The sequence below is a fragment of the Notechis scutatus genome, chromosome 1 (genome assembly GCF_049901735.1).
Source record: "Notechis scutatus isolate UNSWTSFEM ecotype Mainland chromosome 1, rNotScu1.2, whole genome shotgun sequence".
Taxonomy (NCBI): domain Eukaryota; kingdom Metazoa; phylum Chordata; class Lepidosauria; order Squamata; family Elapidae; genus Notechis; species Notechis scutatus.
This window is the reverse complement of record NC_142009.1, coordinates 143,384,872-143,398,525: the sequence shown is the minus strand read 5'-3', so window position 1 is coordinate 143,398,525 and position 13,654 is coordinate 143,384,872. Positions and strand designations below refer to the sequence as shown.

General features: G+C 43.7%; 1 protein-coding gene across 7 annotated transcripts in view; it reads right to left on the bottom strand.

Moving 5' to 3' along the window:
* Positions 1-403: 403 nt before the first annotated feature.
* Positions 404-13,654, bottom strand: part of KLHL29 (kelch like family member 29) — a 445,820-nt gene continuing 432,569 nt past the window's right edge. For all 7 annotated transcript variants that reach the window (XM_087947359.1, XM_026675543.2, XM_026675541.2 and 4 more), the window contains one exon: positions 404-3,131. In XM_087947359.1, the coding sequence (XP_087803485.1) occupies positions 2,948-3,131 (184 nt within the window). In that variant the 3' untranslated portion in view covers positions 404-2,947. The remainder of the gene's footprint in view (positions 3,132-13,654) is intronic.

The following is a 13,654-nucleotide window of genomic DNA, read 5'->3' as shown; positions in this document are numbered from 1 at the left end:
GTGTTGTGCAGACATCTGTTAAAATGGATAAATCAGAGTTGTTTTTGTGAGAATCAATTGCTGGGATATAGTAAACTGATTAAAAATGAGCTCAGGCCAATTGAATGTGTTTTATTTCTTACTAATGCTCTTGGTTCACTCTTGGTGCTCTCTCCTTTGTGTGGGCCTTCTCTGAGATTAAAGTATTTTATTAAAAAACACAAGTGGTTTCAAACTGATCGCACAATACAGTATGATATGTTGACATGAAAGGATGGTTAAACATACCTTAAATATTTAATGAAATATTAATTATTTGGATTAATCTTCCCAAAATACAAACATTTGGCTTCTGCATCTAGAAGCTAACTTGACTTAAAACATAATGCCACTTACTTCAAAAAAATCCACTTAATGCTCAATCTAGATCTAGAAATAGATTTATTTTAACAAGAATTGAACAGTAAACATATATACAATATAATTACAGACAACCCTGTTTTTAGTATGCACGGAAATAGCCAGTTTTGCTCCAGTGAGAGGAAGAAAATAAGGTAAATTTGGAGATGTTAAATGCTTAGCAAGGCTTACACGTTAGCACCTCCTTTGGAGGTAGAAAGACACCAATATCATAAAACTCAGCCTGCCCCAGGCAGTGAGGAATTTTTGTGCCAATTTTTCAAATTTACGCTTTCATCATGGTTGACAAAAAGAAAATAAAAGCTTTGCGTGACTTAGTTCCTTTAAATAATTAGTAACAACTGCATAATAAGTTTGAATGCTATCCTCTATGCCATGGGACAAATGTCACTTTGCCGCCTATAAGAGCAATTGTTTTGAGATATGGCAAGGTACAAATTTAATAGTAGTATCTGCTTTCTAAAAATTGATATTTACCAAAATAATTTCAGTGTGATTGGCCAGCCATCTCTAATATAGTTATCCAAAGTGTCCCAATTTAAAAAGAAAACGTGTTTGGTATCAAAATCGTGAAGGCATTGGCTGCAGTCCTCTGACTTCCTACGAATCAGAGTAAGGCTATGATCCAAAGCCCACTTGGAAGAGGCAGACTGAGATCGGTGGAATTTGCTCCCAGGTGGATGTGCTCAGGTACAAAGGTGACAGCCCATGTTAACCCCTGCTCTAAGAAGGCTGCTGGAAACCATTTATCACCCTAATAGTGTTTTGATGCCATTGTAATGTCCCTATCATGGTGATCAATTACCTGGAACAGAGGAATGTTAAAAAAAAAGAAAAGGAAGGAAGAAGGATGGAGTGTCACCACGGGAACATCTGAAAAGTTGAAAAAATAGGCTGCTCATGGCCAGTGGCCCTCTCTTCCCCCGTTCCATTCAGTTTGTAGTGACTTAAAAGATCACATCCCCTTATGGACAAAATTGATGTCTGCTATGGAAAAAGCAAACGATCTTGAGGTTTCCCTTTTCACCCTACAGTATCTGGCATTGTGTACTTCACTTGGGGAAAAAAAAAAGATCTTAATAATGTCCGTGATGAAGTTCAGCAAACAAAGAGTGACTGTTGTTCCCTCCCCAGCTGCTGCTGCAAAAAAAATCAACCATAATCTCCCTTGCACAGGATTAATCATAATATGTTTGTGGTTACCATTGCAACCCTGTTGTCCCAGCTGCCAGCCATCCGACCTGCTCCATTTACAACTTTATAAAGAATTGTTCACATCACGCTTCTCTGAATGTACAATATTTTAATATACATAGAAAAATATAGCCCTGCTGTGTATATACTTACAACTCTACAGAGGAACCGTTTTCCCCACACCGTCTTGCTAAAGGGAGGATTTAACAGGCTGCTCCCTCCATTATTATTGTTAAACCCTTGCAAGAAGCTGCCAAACCCGTTGCTTCTTTCCGATGCAGCTGCCGAAGCCTCTCGAGCAGAGAAAACTTTTCCTAAGACTCTTAACGTACATTTGGCAAAGGGAAGGGGCAGAAGAGAATTTGAAAAAATAGGACTTTTTTTTTTTTAAAGATTCATTTGACAAAAATATAGACAGTGACCTATATGTTCCGGCTAGTGGATTAAGCACTCTGTGACAATCACAACACAACCCCACCCACCCCCACTCACCCAGCCTCAAATCACTGGCTCAAAATAGGAAACCCAATGGAGAACTCTTCGATTTAACCTCTGAACAGAGAAAATACAAGTTTAATAAAAAGCTCCTAGATGCCTCTTGTTTTACAGATAGGTAGCTGTAATTTTTGTTCATACGGTAGGAAAAAAAAACCAAAAACCAGCCGTAGGGCAGAAGCAGGCCCCTCCCGTGACCAGACCTTTCACATTGGGGTACAGTTTCAGAAAACCTTTTCATTCAAAGGACGTGGAATGCTAGGAGACGGACAGGCACACCTCTATGCTTTGTTAGCTTTGCTCTCAAGAGCCGTAATAAACATTGGCTTTGATGGAAGACTGACCTCCGTTGGTGTTCGGCGAGGGACGTTTACTCTTGATCACTGTTTGAAAAGCGTACGTTGGTTTAAAAACAAAAAGGTAGCCATCAAAGTGATAAGGACACTTTGCCCTTCATTTCATGTAGCCCCTCCCCCCCCACCCAATGCTTAATACGTAGCAGCAAAGCCAAACCGTAACTTCAACAACTGAATTTGCTCTGTGAGTAGAACGCACACTGTTCATTTCATTCCCCTCTTTGAAACAACAACGCTATTGCACCTGGGTAGACAAAAGCCCATGTCTGTAGCGAACACCACAGTGACACCTAGTGGCCCACGTGTGTTAAATCCTGCTCTTGTCCACCGTGTGCAGTCTCTGCTCATGGTTCATCAAAAAATGAGGGTGATTTTCTACATTCAGCGTAGAGATTAGTCATAACTTTTGACCAGATGTTCTTTTGGTGTATCTCCCGATCTCTCTCTGCAGGATCGTTCATTTCGCTTGCTTTCAGCAGGCGAAAGCCAAGTTTCTAATGGCGTCAACCGCTTTGAATGTACTTTTTAATGACTACGCAGCCGTGCCGGAACACCGGGCATGGCATATTGGGAAGCAGCGTCCACGTGTTGGTGGCGGGGTCGTAAGCTTCCATATTTCCTAGGGCAGGGCCTTCGCTGCTGACAATTCCACCAGTGGCGTAAATTTTCCCATCAAGAACCACAGCGCTGGGCAGAGAGAGAGAGAGAGAGAGGGGAGAGGAATACAGTTAGTAACAGTAACTGCTAAGCACTTGCACCAGAGGTGGTATTCAGCAGGTTGTGACCAGTTCTGGAGAACCAGTAGCGGAAATTTTGAGTAATTCGGAGAACTGGCAAATCCCACCTCTGACTGGAGATTTTACACTATCCTTCCCCTGCCACGCCCACCAAGCTATGCCCACAGAACCGGTAGTAAAAAAATTTGAATCCCACCACTGATCCTGCTGTTTGATCCTGCTTCCGCATTAGAGTCATAACTGCCACAAACCAATGACTATAAGAACCAGCACATCCAGCCTTTGCCCACCTTAATTAATTTTCAGAATTTCCCCGTGGGTGGAAAGGCTACCACAAATGTCAATGAAGGGGTCAGGAATTGGCCCTGATGACCCTGTAGCAGCAGAGGTGGGCTCCACATACCTTAACAACCGGTTTGCCGAAAATGTGAGCGTATGTGCTCACAATTTTGGAAAGAGAAAATTCGGGAGAGCTTTCTACAGTTCTATGTAAAGACAGTCATAAAGACAGTATGGAGGAATGAAGGGCAGCTTATGTTGCTTTGCTCTGCTTCCCTCTGCATCCAGAGGCTGCATAGAATGCAATGGGAATCTAACGGGGGGGTTGTTCACGTGGCAGAAAGTTGAGCTACTCTCCTAACTCTCCATAGGTCCCCAGGATGCTCAGAGGGGTCAACCAACAGGGAGATGCAGCGAGCAGAGGAACTGAGGATAATTCGATATGCCTTCTCCTCCTTCTACTGACATACAGCTGTCAACAAAAGAGCAGCAGCATTTCGGTCCCGATTTGGGGGTGGGGGTGGAGTGGGACTCAAAAGGAAGAATTGACCTGACATGGTTCCTTCCCCCTTCACTTTTATCATTAAGGGGGAACAACCACATTCTCAACCGGGGTGGGGTGGGGAATTATTTTTTATTGATTTGATTTTTATCCCACCTCTATTAGTAACTCAAAGCAGCGGCCTGCAAATGTTCTGTGTTGCGTGGTTTCTAGAAAAGGAAGTCTGAGACCTCCCCTCTTCCATCCTATGGGTTCAGGTGCTGCGATAGGATTCGGGCGTTCTTGCATTTTGCACGCATGAAAGCAGCATTCAAAACCAGAAGGCAGAACTGAAAACATCTTGGTTTAGGAATGTTATTATTTAAGAGTCAGTTCTTGAGGACAGAGCTTGGTCCTTATGCCACCGGCAATGTAAATAGAAAATGCCATTTTGTTCCTCCTCCCCAAAAGAGTATGTTGTGCGTGGTGATTATAATGTGCATGAAAAAAGGGTGCTTCTTTGCATGGATTTTCTTTTCTTTTTTTTTAATTTACTGTTTTAGGAACCATTTTAACATCCTTTACAACAGGGGTGTCAAACTTGAGGCCTGTGGGCCGGATGCGTCACATGCTGGGCCCACCCCTGCCTGGTTTAGCGAAGGGGAAAAAAGTCCCAATAGGTTACACTGTGACGACGTGAGTTTGACACCCCTGCTTTACAACAACGCTGAATAATCATTCTGAATGTATGATGAGAAGGGTATCAAAGGAATTTCTCAGTTAAAAGTATTTACACTTAAGCTAAGAATTGTGTTACCATGCCCTTTTTATTAGAGAAATGTTTGGCATATTTGGCGCTTTCATACTTGAAAATCACATTTCTTTTGACTCTCAAGCGATATGAAAGCTTGCTCGCTGCTGGTGCTGTTTGAATCTCAGTCCAACCTATAGATCTGGTTTCCCAATGAGGAAATTTCAGCACCTGGCCTGAACAATGGATAACTCAAATGGCAGGGACAGAGGAAGCAAAATATGAGAATTTCATTAAGCAGGTAATAAATTACTAGATGACAGCTGTGCTTGGACACTCAGTTTTAGGGCATCCTCTCCAGCTCTTCCATAATCGATCCCTGAAAGCGATTGTTTTCAGGCCAGATGTGATTAAGTGAGCATTTCTGATGGCAGAAGTTATTAACATCTTTATTTTTTTTATTATTAATTTATTAACAATAAATTAACTTCATTAACATCTGGAGGTATTTTGCCTGATGCTGAATCATCAATATCAATTTCTTCCAGAGCTGTTGCTGAGAGTTTTTGTGATCTAAATACGTTTACCCTCCATTCTTTTAATCCAGGGCTTGTCACGGAGAGGCATTTCACAATCTCGGTTTGACTGGCTTCTAACATTAATCCCTGTCCAGAAATAGCAGTGAAATGAAGAAATATCCTCTCTAGTAGTCCTTGAGGTTATAAAGAACATTTAAATGACTAAATTAGCATGTTTACATGCGTCACATTCTTTCTAATTCCTGCTGCCAATTTTACTGACTGAAAAATGGGAACAGAGCCACACTTAATTTAGATGGAACTGCTCCAGTCTTTTTTTCTTTTTTTTTAAAAATCCCTTTTATGGTATTTAGGAAAGAATGTTTTCTTGTTTCTTAAAAAAAAAGCCAATAAAAAATATCATCTTAGCGAAATCTATAGGAAGAAGCTATTTCTAATTCTTTAGTTGTCTCTCCCTTTTCATTTTGGGAACAGAAATACCACTGCTTTTTTAAAATTGAAGATTAATACTCAGTAAAAAATCCCAAATGAAGATCCTGAAACAGCATTGCTGTGAAGACACCAGTGTATCAAGCCTAGCCATCTTTTACACATGAACTCTATTGGGAAAACCCTCTACAAGCTATTACTCAGCCTATACAATCTAACTGCATTTAGTGGTAGTGAACAGATGTGCTAAAGGGGAGGTTCTGTGCTAATATACTTGCCAATAAGAGGCGAAAGCAACAATTTCCCATCAAGTGACTGGCAAATTTAGGCTGAGCCAACCCTTCTCATCCACAATGGCACATCCCATTTCCTTCCTACAGGCCAGGCATGGGTGCCAGGGTACATCAACCTCTGACTCCTGTGGCTGATAAGGCATCTGAAGGGGGAGCAAGGTTAGAGCAGGTGGGGATAAGAAATAGGTGCAGGACAGCATCAGGAACAGAGGGAAAGGGCGTTGGTACTTACCTGATACGCCCGTTCTCTGTGAGCTGTGAAGAGCATCCAGAAGTGGGAGGTGCTTCAGTCTCTTCTGGAAAGGCTGGGCTTAAAACTCCGGGACGCTCCTCCTCCTCCACAGGACACCTCCCCAGCGTCCCCCAGTTTTGCGAAGACTGAGTGCCAAAGTGCAGAGCTCATCACCTAATCTAGATCCCTGACCGGAACGGAACCCCACCAGACGGAAAGAAATGGGTGGGGCTGGATGCTCTTCACAGCTCACAGAGAACGGGCGTATCAGGTAAGTACCAACGCCCTTTCTCCCATGAGCTGTTCAGAGCATCCAGAAGTGGGACATACCAAAGCTTGGCCTATCCTTAGGGAGGGACTCCGTCTGGATCAAAATCCACTCCTAAATTCTGTGGACCCTCTGCAGGACTCTTCTGCCAAATGAAGCTTCCGCTGAGGCGTAGACATCAATTTTATAATTTCTGACAAAGGGCGATGGTGAAGCCCAAGTTGCCGCTCTGCAAATTTCGTCTATGGAAGCCCATGTGGCCCATGCTGCTGATGTTGCCGCACTCCTTGTTGAGTGGGCTGTAATGCCCTTAGGAACTGAGATGGACTGGCATTCGTAACTTTTAGCTATGGTGGCTCTCAACTATCTCAATGGTCGTCAACGACACCTTGTGTCCTAAAGTGGATGGGTTGAAGGACAGGAATAGAGCCCCAGATTTTCGAAATACCGCCGTGCGGTCGAGATAGATGCTTAACACCCTTCGAACGTCAAGTCGATGCCATTGATGCTCCAGTCTATGAGATGGTTTCGGACAAAAATTTGGAAGCACCAACTCCTGTGCTCTGTGGAAGATTGAATTTACTTTCGGGATGAACGATGGATCCAATCTGAGAATCACTCTGTCCGCATGAAACATGCACAGGTCCTTTCTCATCGACAATGCTGCCAATTCGGAAATCCCCCTTGCTGATGTGATCCCAATTAAGAAGACCACCTTATATGTCAGGAATTTGAGACTAGTGGTTCTTAAAGGCTTGAATGGGCCAGTTGTAAGTGAGGTTAACACCTTGTTGAGCTCCCAAGTAGGATAGCGGTGAATTACAGGGGGTCGTAAGTTTGCAGCACCCTTAAGAAAGCTGCGGACATGTGGATGGTGCGCTATGGAATGAAGGTCACCCCAGGATATCACCGAGGCTAAGGCCGCCACCTGTCTGCGTAAAGTATTTGGAGATAGGCCCTTGGTAAACCCCTCCTGTAAAAAGGCCAATAATTGTCCTATTGATGGGGCGGTTGGGTCGATCTTAGACCCCTGGCACCAGCGACAGAAAGCGGATCACGTGGCCTCGTATATACGATTTGTTGAGGACCATCTGGATGCTTGTATGGTGGCAATGGCATCCTCTGAAATATGATGGGTCCTTAAACGGCTCCGCTCAACCTCCATACGGCTAGGCTGAGCCATTGTGGGTCCATTGTAGTCATTTTGAATTTTCGATAAACCAATGATCTGTTCAGATGTTTGAGGTCCAGAATTGCCCTCTAGCCCCCCGAATTCTTTGGGACCACAAACAATAGAGAGTAACAGCCTTGACCCCGTTGTTCAGATGGGACCTCTCTAATGGCCCGAATATGCAGAAGATGATTGATAGCCTCCTGCATCAACACTCTCTTAATGGGGTCCGTGGACCTAAGGCTCCTAATGAAAAAGTTCGGAGGGGAGGATTGAAACTCTAGCACCAAACCAAACCTAACAGTGTCCCTGACCCACGCATCAGCGGTGGAACTATCCCATTGATTAGCAAACAATTTTAGCCGCCCTCCAATGGGAGCTGCTGTCAAGGACTCACTTGGGGCGACGAAAAAATCGGCCTCCGGTACCTCTGGGATTTCTTCTATTTTGGTCTCCCCACTGACCTCTATCGGAAGATTCCGACCTATCCTGTCTAAAACTGGGCCTGTAGCCTGGTGTTCTCTGCGATCTGGGAACGTATGGGCCTTGATAGTAGGGCCGAAAGGAACCCCTTTGAAACGACTGGGGCGTTGTTTTCAGACCTTCGAAAAAGAGGGGGAAGCACTTTTTTCTTGTTCCTATTCTCAATAAGCAGGGGCTCTAAGACACTGCCAAATAATTTATCCCCCGATATTGGGGCTGATGCCAGCTTGCATTTATTCTTGGTATCCGCCTGCCAATGTCTGAGCCATAGCAGTCTCCGTGCTGATACGTGAGATGCTATGGCTCTAGACGAGAATTTGACTGCATTAAATGTGGCGTCGGCGGAGAATTCTGCCACTGCAATAATCTTAGCAATGTCCTGGTGGACTCTGGCATTTGACACCGGCAATATATCTCTAAAGTGGAAGAGCCATCGTAGGGAGGACTGTGTGAAAAAAGACGCAGCTGTAGCTGCCCTAATGGCCCAGGCGTCAGAAACATGCGCCCTACGGAGTGTCAACTCTGCTCTCTTTTCCTCCGGTCTCAGGGCTTCCTCGGCCTCGTTGGGAAAGGTTGAAGAAGAGGCCAGTGCCACAATGGGCTCATCCACCTCTGGCGTTTGGAGAAAATTTGAAAACTCTGGTGCCAAATTATAATATCGTTTATCGTACCCTGTTGGGGCTGGGTATGATGCTGCTGATGCCCATTGATTTTGTACTAAATCAGCAAACATACGAGGGACAGGAATAGTTTCTGCCTCATTAGCCGGTTGTGAGAATATTACATCCTTGGATTCGTCCTGAGACCCTGATGATAATGGATGAGGGCTTAATGTGCCTAGTTTAGCAGTGTTCTTTGCTTTGAACAGTAAAGATTTAAAGAAGTGTAGACGAAAAAGGCCAGAAAAGGTAGGTTGGCCTTCGTCATCCAACATTCCTCGTTCTAGTGGGTCAGCCTCTGACAACCCCAAGTCCATCTGATGGATCGACCCCACCTCCATGGGAACATCCTGGTCATCTAATTCCACCTCCTCCCAAAGACCCTGGACTGGTAAGTCAGGAGTATTGGGGAATAACTGAGTTTGATGGTGTCCCAAATGTGCAAAGGATCGAGCAGATAGGGATCCCGCTTCCGAAGTAGCCGAAAGGTATCTGGTCCGGATGGATTGCTGAACTCCAGCCGCAATGCCCTTTTTTATGGCCATGTCCAACCATTGCCTCATTTCGATGGGAATAGTCTCAGGTAATCCCTCCTCCTGTGTTAAACCGGCGGCCGTAGGGGTAAAGGTTGCCTCTGGGATTCGTCGGGCAGTGCTCATTGGAGGAGATATGTCTATGGGAGGCTGTCCAGAGATAGTCTGTCTGGGCTGGGTAGATAAGTCCAAGGGCCCCAGCAATGGACTTGGGTCCTGATCTGATTGTTGTGTCATAGCCATCTTGTCCACCTCCCTGGCCCGTTTCTGCAACTGCCTTTCCAAGGCTTGGTGCCGTCTATGGGCATCCTTATCCGCTGCCTTAGAGGCCTTTTTGGGGCCCACTGACTTATCTCGGGACTTATTTGTCTTGGAGCGGAAGACGTTGTCACCTTCCATTGTGGAGGACTGATTCTCGTGCGTCTAACTTTATTTTTTTTTTTAAAAAATTATTATTATTATTATTATTATTATTATTATTATTATTATTATTATTATTATTATTATTATTATTTAGGGGTGATGCCTACCCCTGTGGTTGAAAGTAGAACGCTTCTCCAGGAGTGTAAGTCTATATATATCTATATCTATACACACACACATATATGCACATATCTATATGTAAAACTGAGTATATGGTAAACAGTATCTAAGGGTCCCCAACAAGGGAAACCCCCAAGCACTCCAAGCAAGAAATATTCTGGATCCCTGGTCCCCAACAAGGGAAACCAGCTATACAGGACCTGGATGGATCCTTTCCTGTCAAAAAAATGTCCCGCTGTTTGAAATGGCACTTGCGGCTTCACTCCAATGTAATGATCCAAAAGGAATTGCAAAGAAATTCCTGTTTAAGGACTAGCCTGCTTATCCAATGCCAGCAAGATAAAAGAGAAAAAATCCCAGGGAAGTGGAGTGGGAAGGTACTTGCCCCGGTCCCCAAGAAGGGAAACCAGCGGGGAATGGCGCCTGTGGTATTTAGGCGCGAACTTGAAGCCAGCCATTGAAAATGGCGGGAAGGCAGAATCTCCTATGTTAATTGCCTGAGCAGTTTAACGAGCCGCTGCTGCTGACTCTCTAAATAGTCAGATAAATGATCCTGTCAGTCAAAACGGCACGGAGGAGAGAGCCGCGGCTGCAAGCGCTCCACCAAGATCGCAGAGATAAGACAATCGGGGGAATAGATAGGCTAATTGCCTGAAGCGGCCGTCTCAGGCTGCCTGCGGAGTGGCAGGCGCTGCCAGCCACAGAGAACTACTCTCAAACTGATCGGGGGGATAACCTAATAGAGCCACAAGCCTTGAAATCGCCAAATTAATTGGGGAAAAATTTACAAGCTGTATTAACCCAAGAGCAAACCTGAATTTTGAGTAGCTGAATCAGAAACCGTTCCAGTCAGGGAGTGCACAACTTCTTACCATGAAGGCTGAGCTAAAACTGGGGGACGCTGGGGAGGTGTCCCGTGGAGGAGGAGGAGTGTCCCGGAGTTTTAAGCCCAGCCTTTCCAGAAGAGACTGAAGCACCTCCCCACTTCTGGATGCTCTGAACAGCTCATGGGAGAATGTCAGTATTTAATTTCATTTTGGAAAAAGATTTAGGAAGTTTTGTTTTCCAAAATGCTTCGATGCTCATTAGGAATTGCACTGTGATCTCATGCATTGTATCTCAAAAGAACTGAATCCATTTCATTTCCATCCGTTTTTGACAATGCACCTTGTTCAAATGGTCAGAGTACAGAAGACAGGATCTGGGGTCAGGATTTCTCTCTAAGATACAGTGAAAGGATAAATGACCTGGTGCATATGCAGTTCTACAGCCATGTGGTACCTGCCTCGTCATGTTTTATACTTTCAGCAAAATATTTAGTGTAATAAATGGAAAAATTCTATCCAGCAAACCAATAATGCTTGTTTGCTTTGGACACAATTCAGTATTCGTCTTGATCACTCTGTTCAGTGGGACACAAAAATCAATGTTTAACTTCCATCCTTCTGATGGACCAGCAAGGAAAAACCTGTGATTCAGCAAAACCTGGGGATGCAAGCCAATGATCCACTTGGATAAGGCAAGTGTTCTGTCACTCAGCTACAGCCTGTCTGGTTCCTGACATTTCTCACGAGCTTTGATGCTGCTTTCCCTTCTTCCAGATGCTCCAATCTGTTCAGTAACTGAAGCTCTTCTTTCTCTTACTCTGTTGCGCCCATACTAAATCCTTATGCCACTATGCATGCTCCTCTGTTCCTTCCTTACCCTCCTATAGTCCATTCATCACCTGACCAAGCCATCCACCAAATCCAACCAAGCTCTTCACAAGGAAGACTAAGCCAAATGGGGAGATTCTACTGATAGGACTGCAAGCCCTCTTGGCATCTTGCAAGATTCTGAGGAGGCACCACCAAGGCTGTTTGGAGAAGCCTGACTTGGCCTCGGTCGAAGTAGTACAAGTTCAGAAGATGTGGAGAAACCTGGACTATAGAATTGACAAGAGTTGGACACAATTGAATGGATATCATCATCATAGTCACTCTGACTATTGGCAGGCTATGGCGTGGCCACACAACAGTTTTTGCTGGCTTTTTTATTTGTTACAGCAGTGGCTTTACTCTACCCAAAACAAAAGGCAGAATCTTATAACGTGTAAGAGTGACAAGCCAGCACATAACAATTGTTATTCAACTTCTTGCCTGGTGGGATGAGGAGAGTCTAAGGACTTCAGTGGGTGAATAGCAGAAATTGTTTGACGTGCAGGCTCACTGATTTTGGCTGGGTCACATCCCTAGATTTCACCTCAGCATGGCAGATAACAATGGCCTTTAATAGAGTCTGTCCATACCAGTGTTTTTAAACCTTGATAACTTTAAGTTTATGCAGACTTCAATTCCCAGAATTCCCCAGCCAACACATTGGCTGGGGAATTTTGGGAGTTGAAATGTACACACCTTAAGAGTTGGTAAAGCGGAGAAACATTGGTCCATGCCATCAGGCATACTGTGTCTCGGTATCAGAATCGTGGATAACCACTCGATACAGAAGGTCCTAACTCTTAGCAACCATCTAACGATTGGTGTTTGTAGCTTTGATCTTGTTTGCCTAATATTATTTTACTATCTTGGCCAAACATAGTCCCACTGTTAGGCAGCAGTGGCCAAATGCTTATATTACGGCACAGAATCTCATGATCTAGCATGTTAAACTGATCATTAAAAACAATGGAAACCCTAATTAAATTGAAATTCAAGTGGGTGGAACTCTGTCAGTTTTTTTAAAACACTAAATTCATATTATAGCGCTTTTACATTCCCACTCCACCTCCATTTGGATATGTCAGTGTGTAATTTTGAGTGGTGTTAGCTCTTGAGTGATTTGAGCATTTTGGAAAAGAAGGATTAAAATAGTAGAAAATAACACCATATGCTGAAAATCAATCTTAAGTTGCTTTGGTTTTATATTGATCGGGAATACCAAGCCTCTCCTTTCTCTGATTATCTCTTTAGGGCCAAAGAGAGACAAAGGAACATAGGTCTCACCTATGGACATTATTATTGTTATTTATAAAACAGTACTTTTGGTGCATGGAAAAGATGGGCAAATCCTTACTCAGAAGCACAAAGCGAGGGGGAGTGTACATTTCCTGCTTGCTGGGAGGCACAGAAAAAAGCAGAAACAATTGAAAAGAATTATTTGATCATACACTATTAAAGGAGGAAGAAAAGCATGGAATAAATTAAATCCAACTTAAAAAGTAGAAATATTAGAGTATGCAGTGTGCTTTCCTTCCACTATACACTATACATACATACTTGAAATCACAATGCATTTTTCTTTCTGTTCACAGGTAGTTCCTCAACTTACAACCAATCATTTACTTAGTGCTCAAAGTTACAAAGGGGCTGAAAAAAGTCACTTTCAACAGGTCCTCTCTACTTACAACTGTTGCAACAGCCCACACAACTGGCATGTATTCATGATAGTTGCGGTCTCCAGTCCCTCCACCTGATCAACATTTGCGACTTTCCTAGCCAGCTTCCAACAAGCAAAGTTAATGGGAGGAAGCCAGATTTGCTTAACAACTGAATGATTCACTTAATGACCACAGCAAAAAAAAAAAGGTCATAAACATTGGACACAATTACCTTCATAATCATCTTGCTTAGGAACAGACGTTATGGTTCCATTTGTGGTTTTAAATACTACCTGTATTTTCTCTGTCAGTTCTCCAAAGGATCAAGATGACAATTGTATAAAGACGGCTTTCAGGTTTGTAAGCTTCTGAGCAAGAAGCAGCCAAGAAATACCAGTGCTTCCTTTGTGCCATTCATCTACAGAATCTTTTTCAGACCTTTTAACGAGCCATCTCT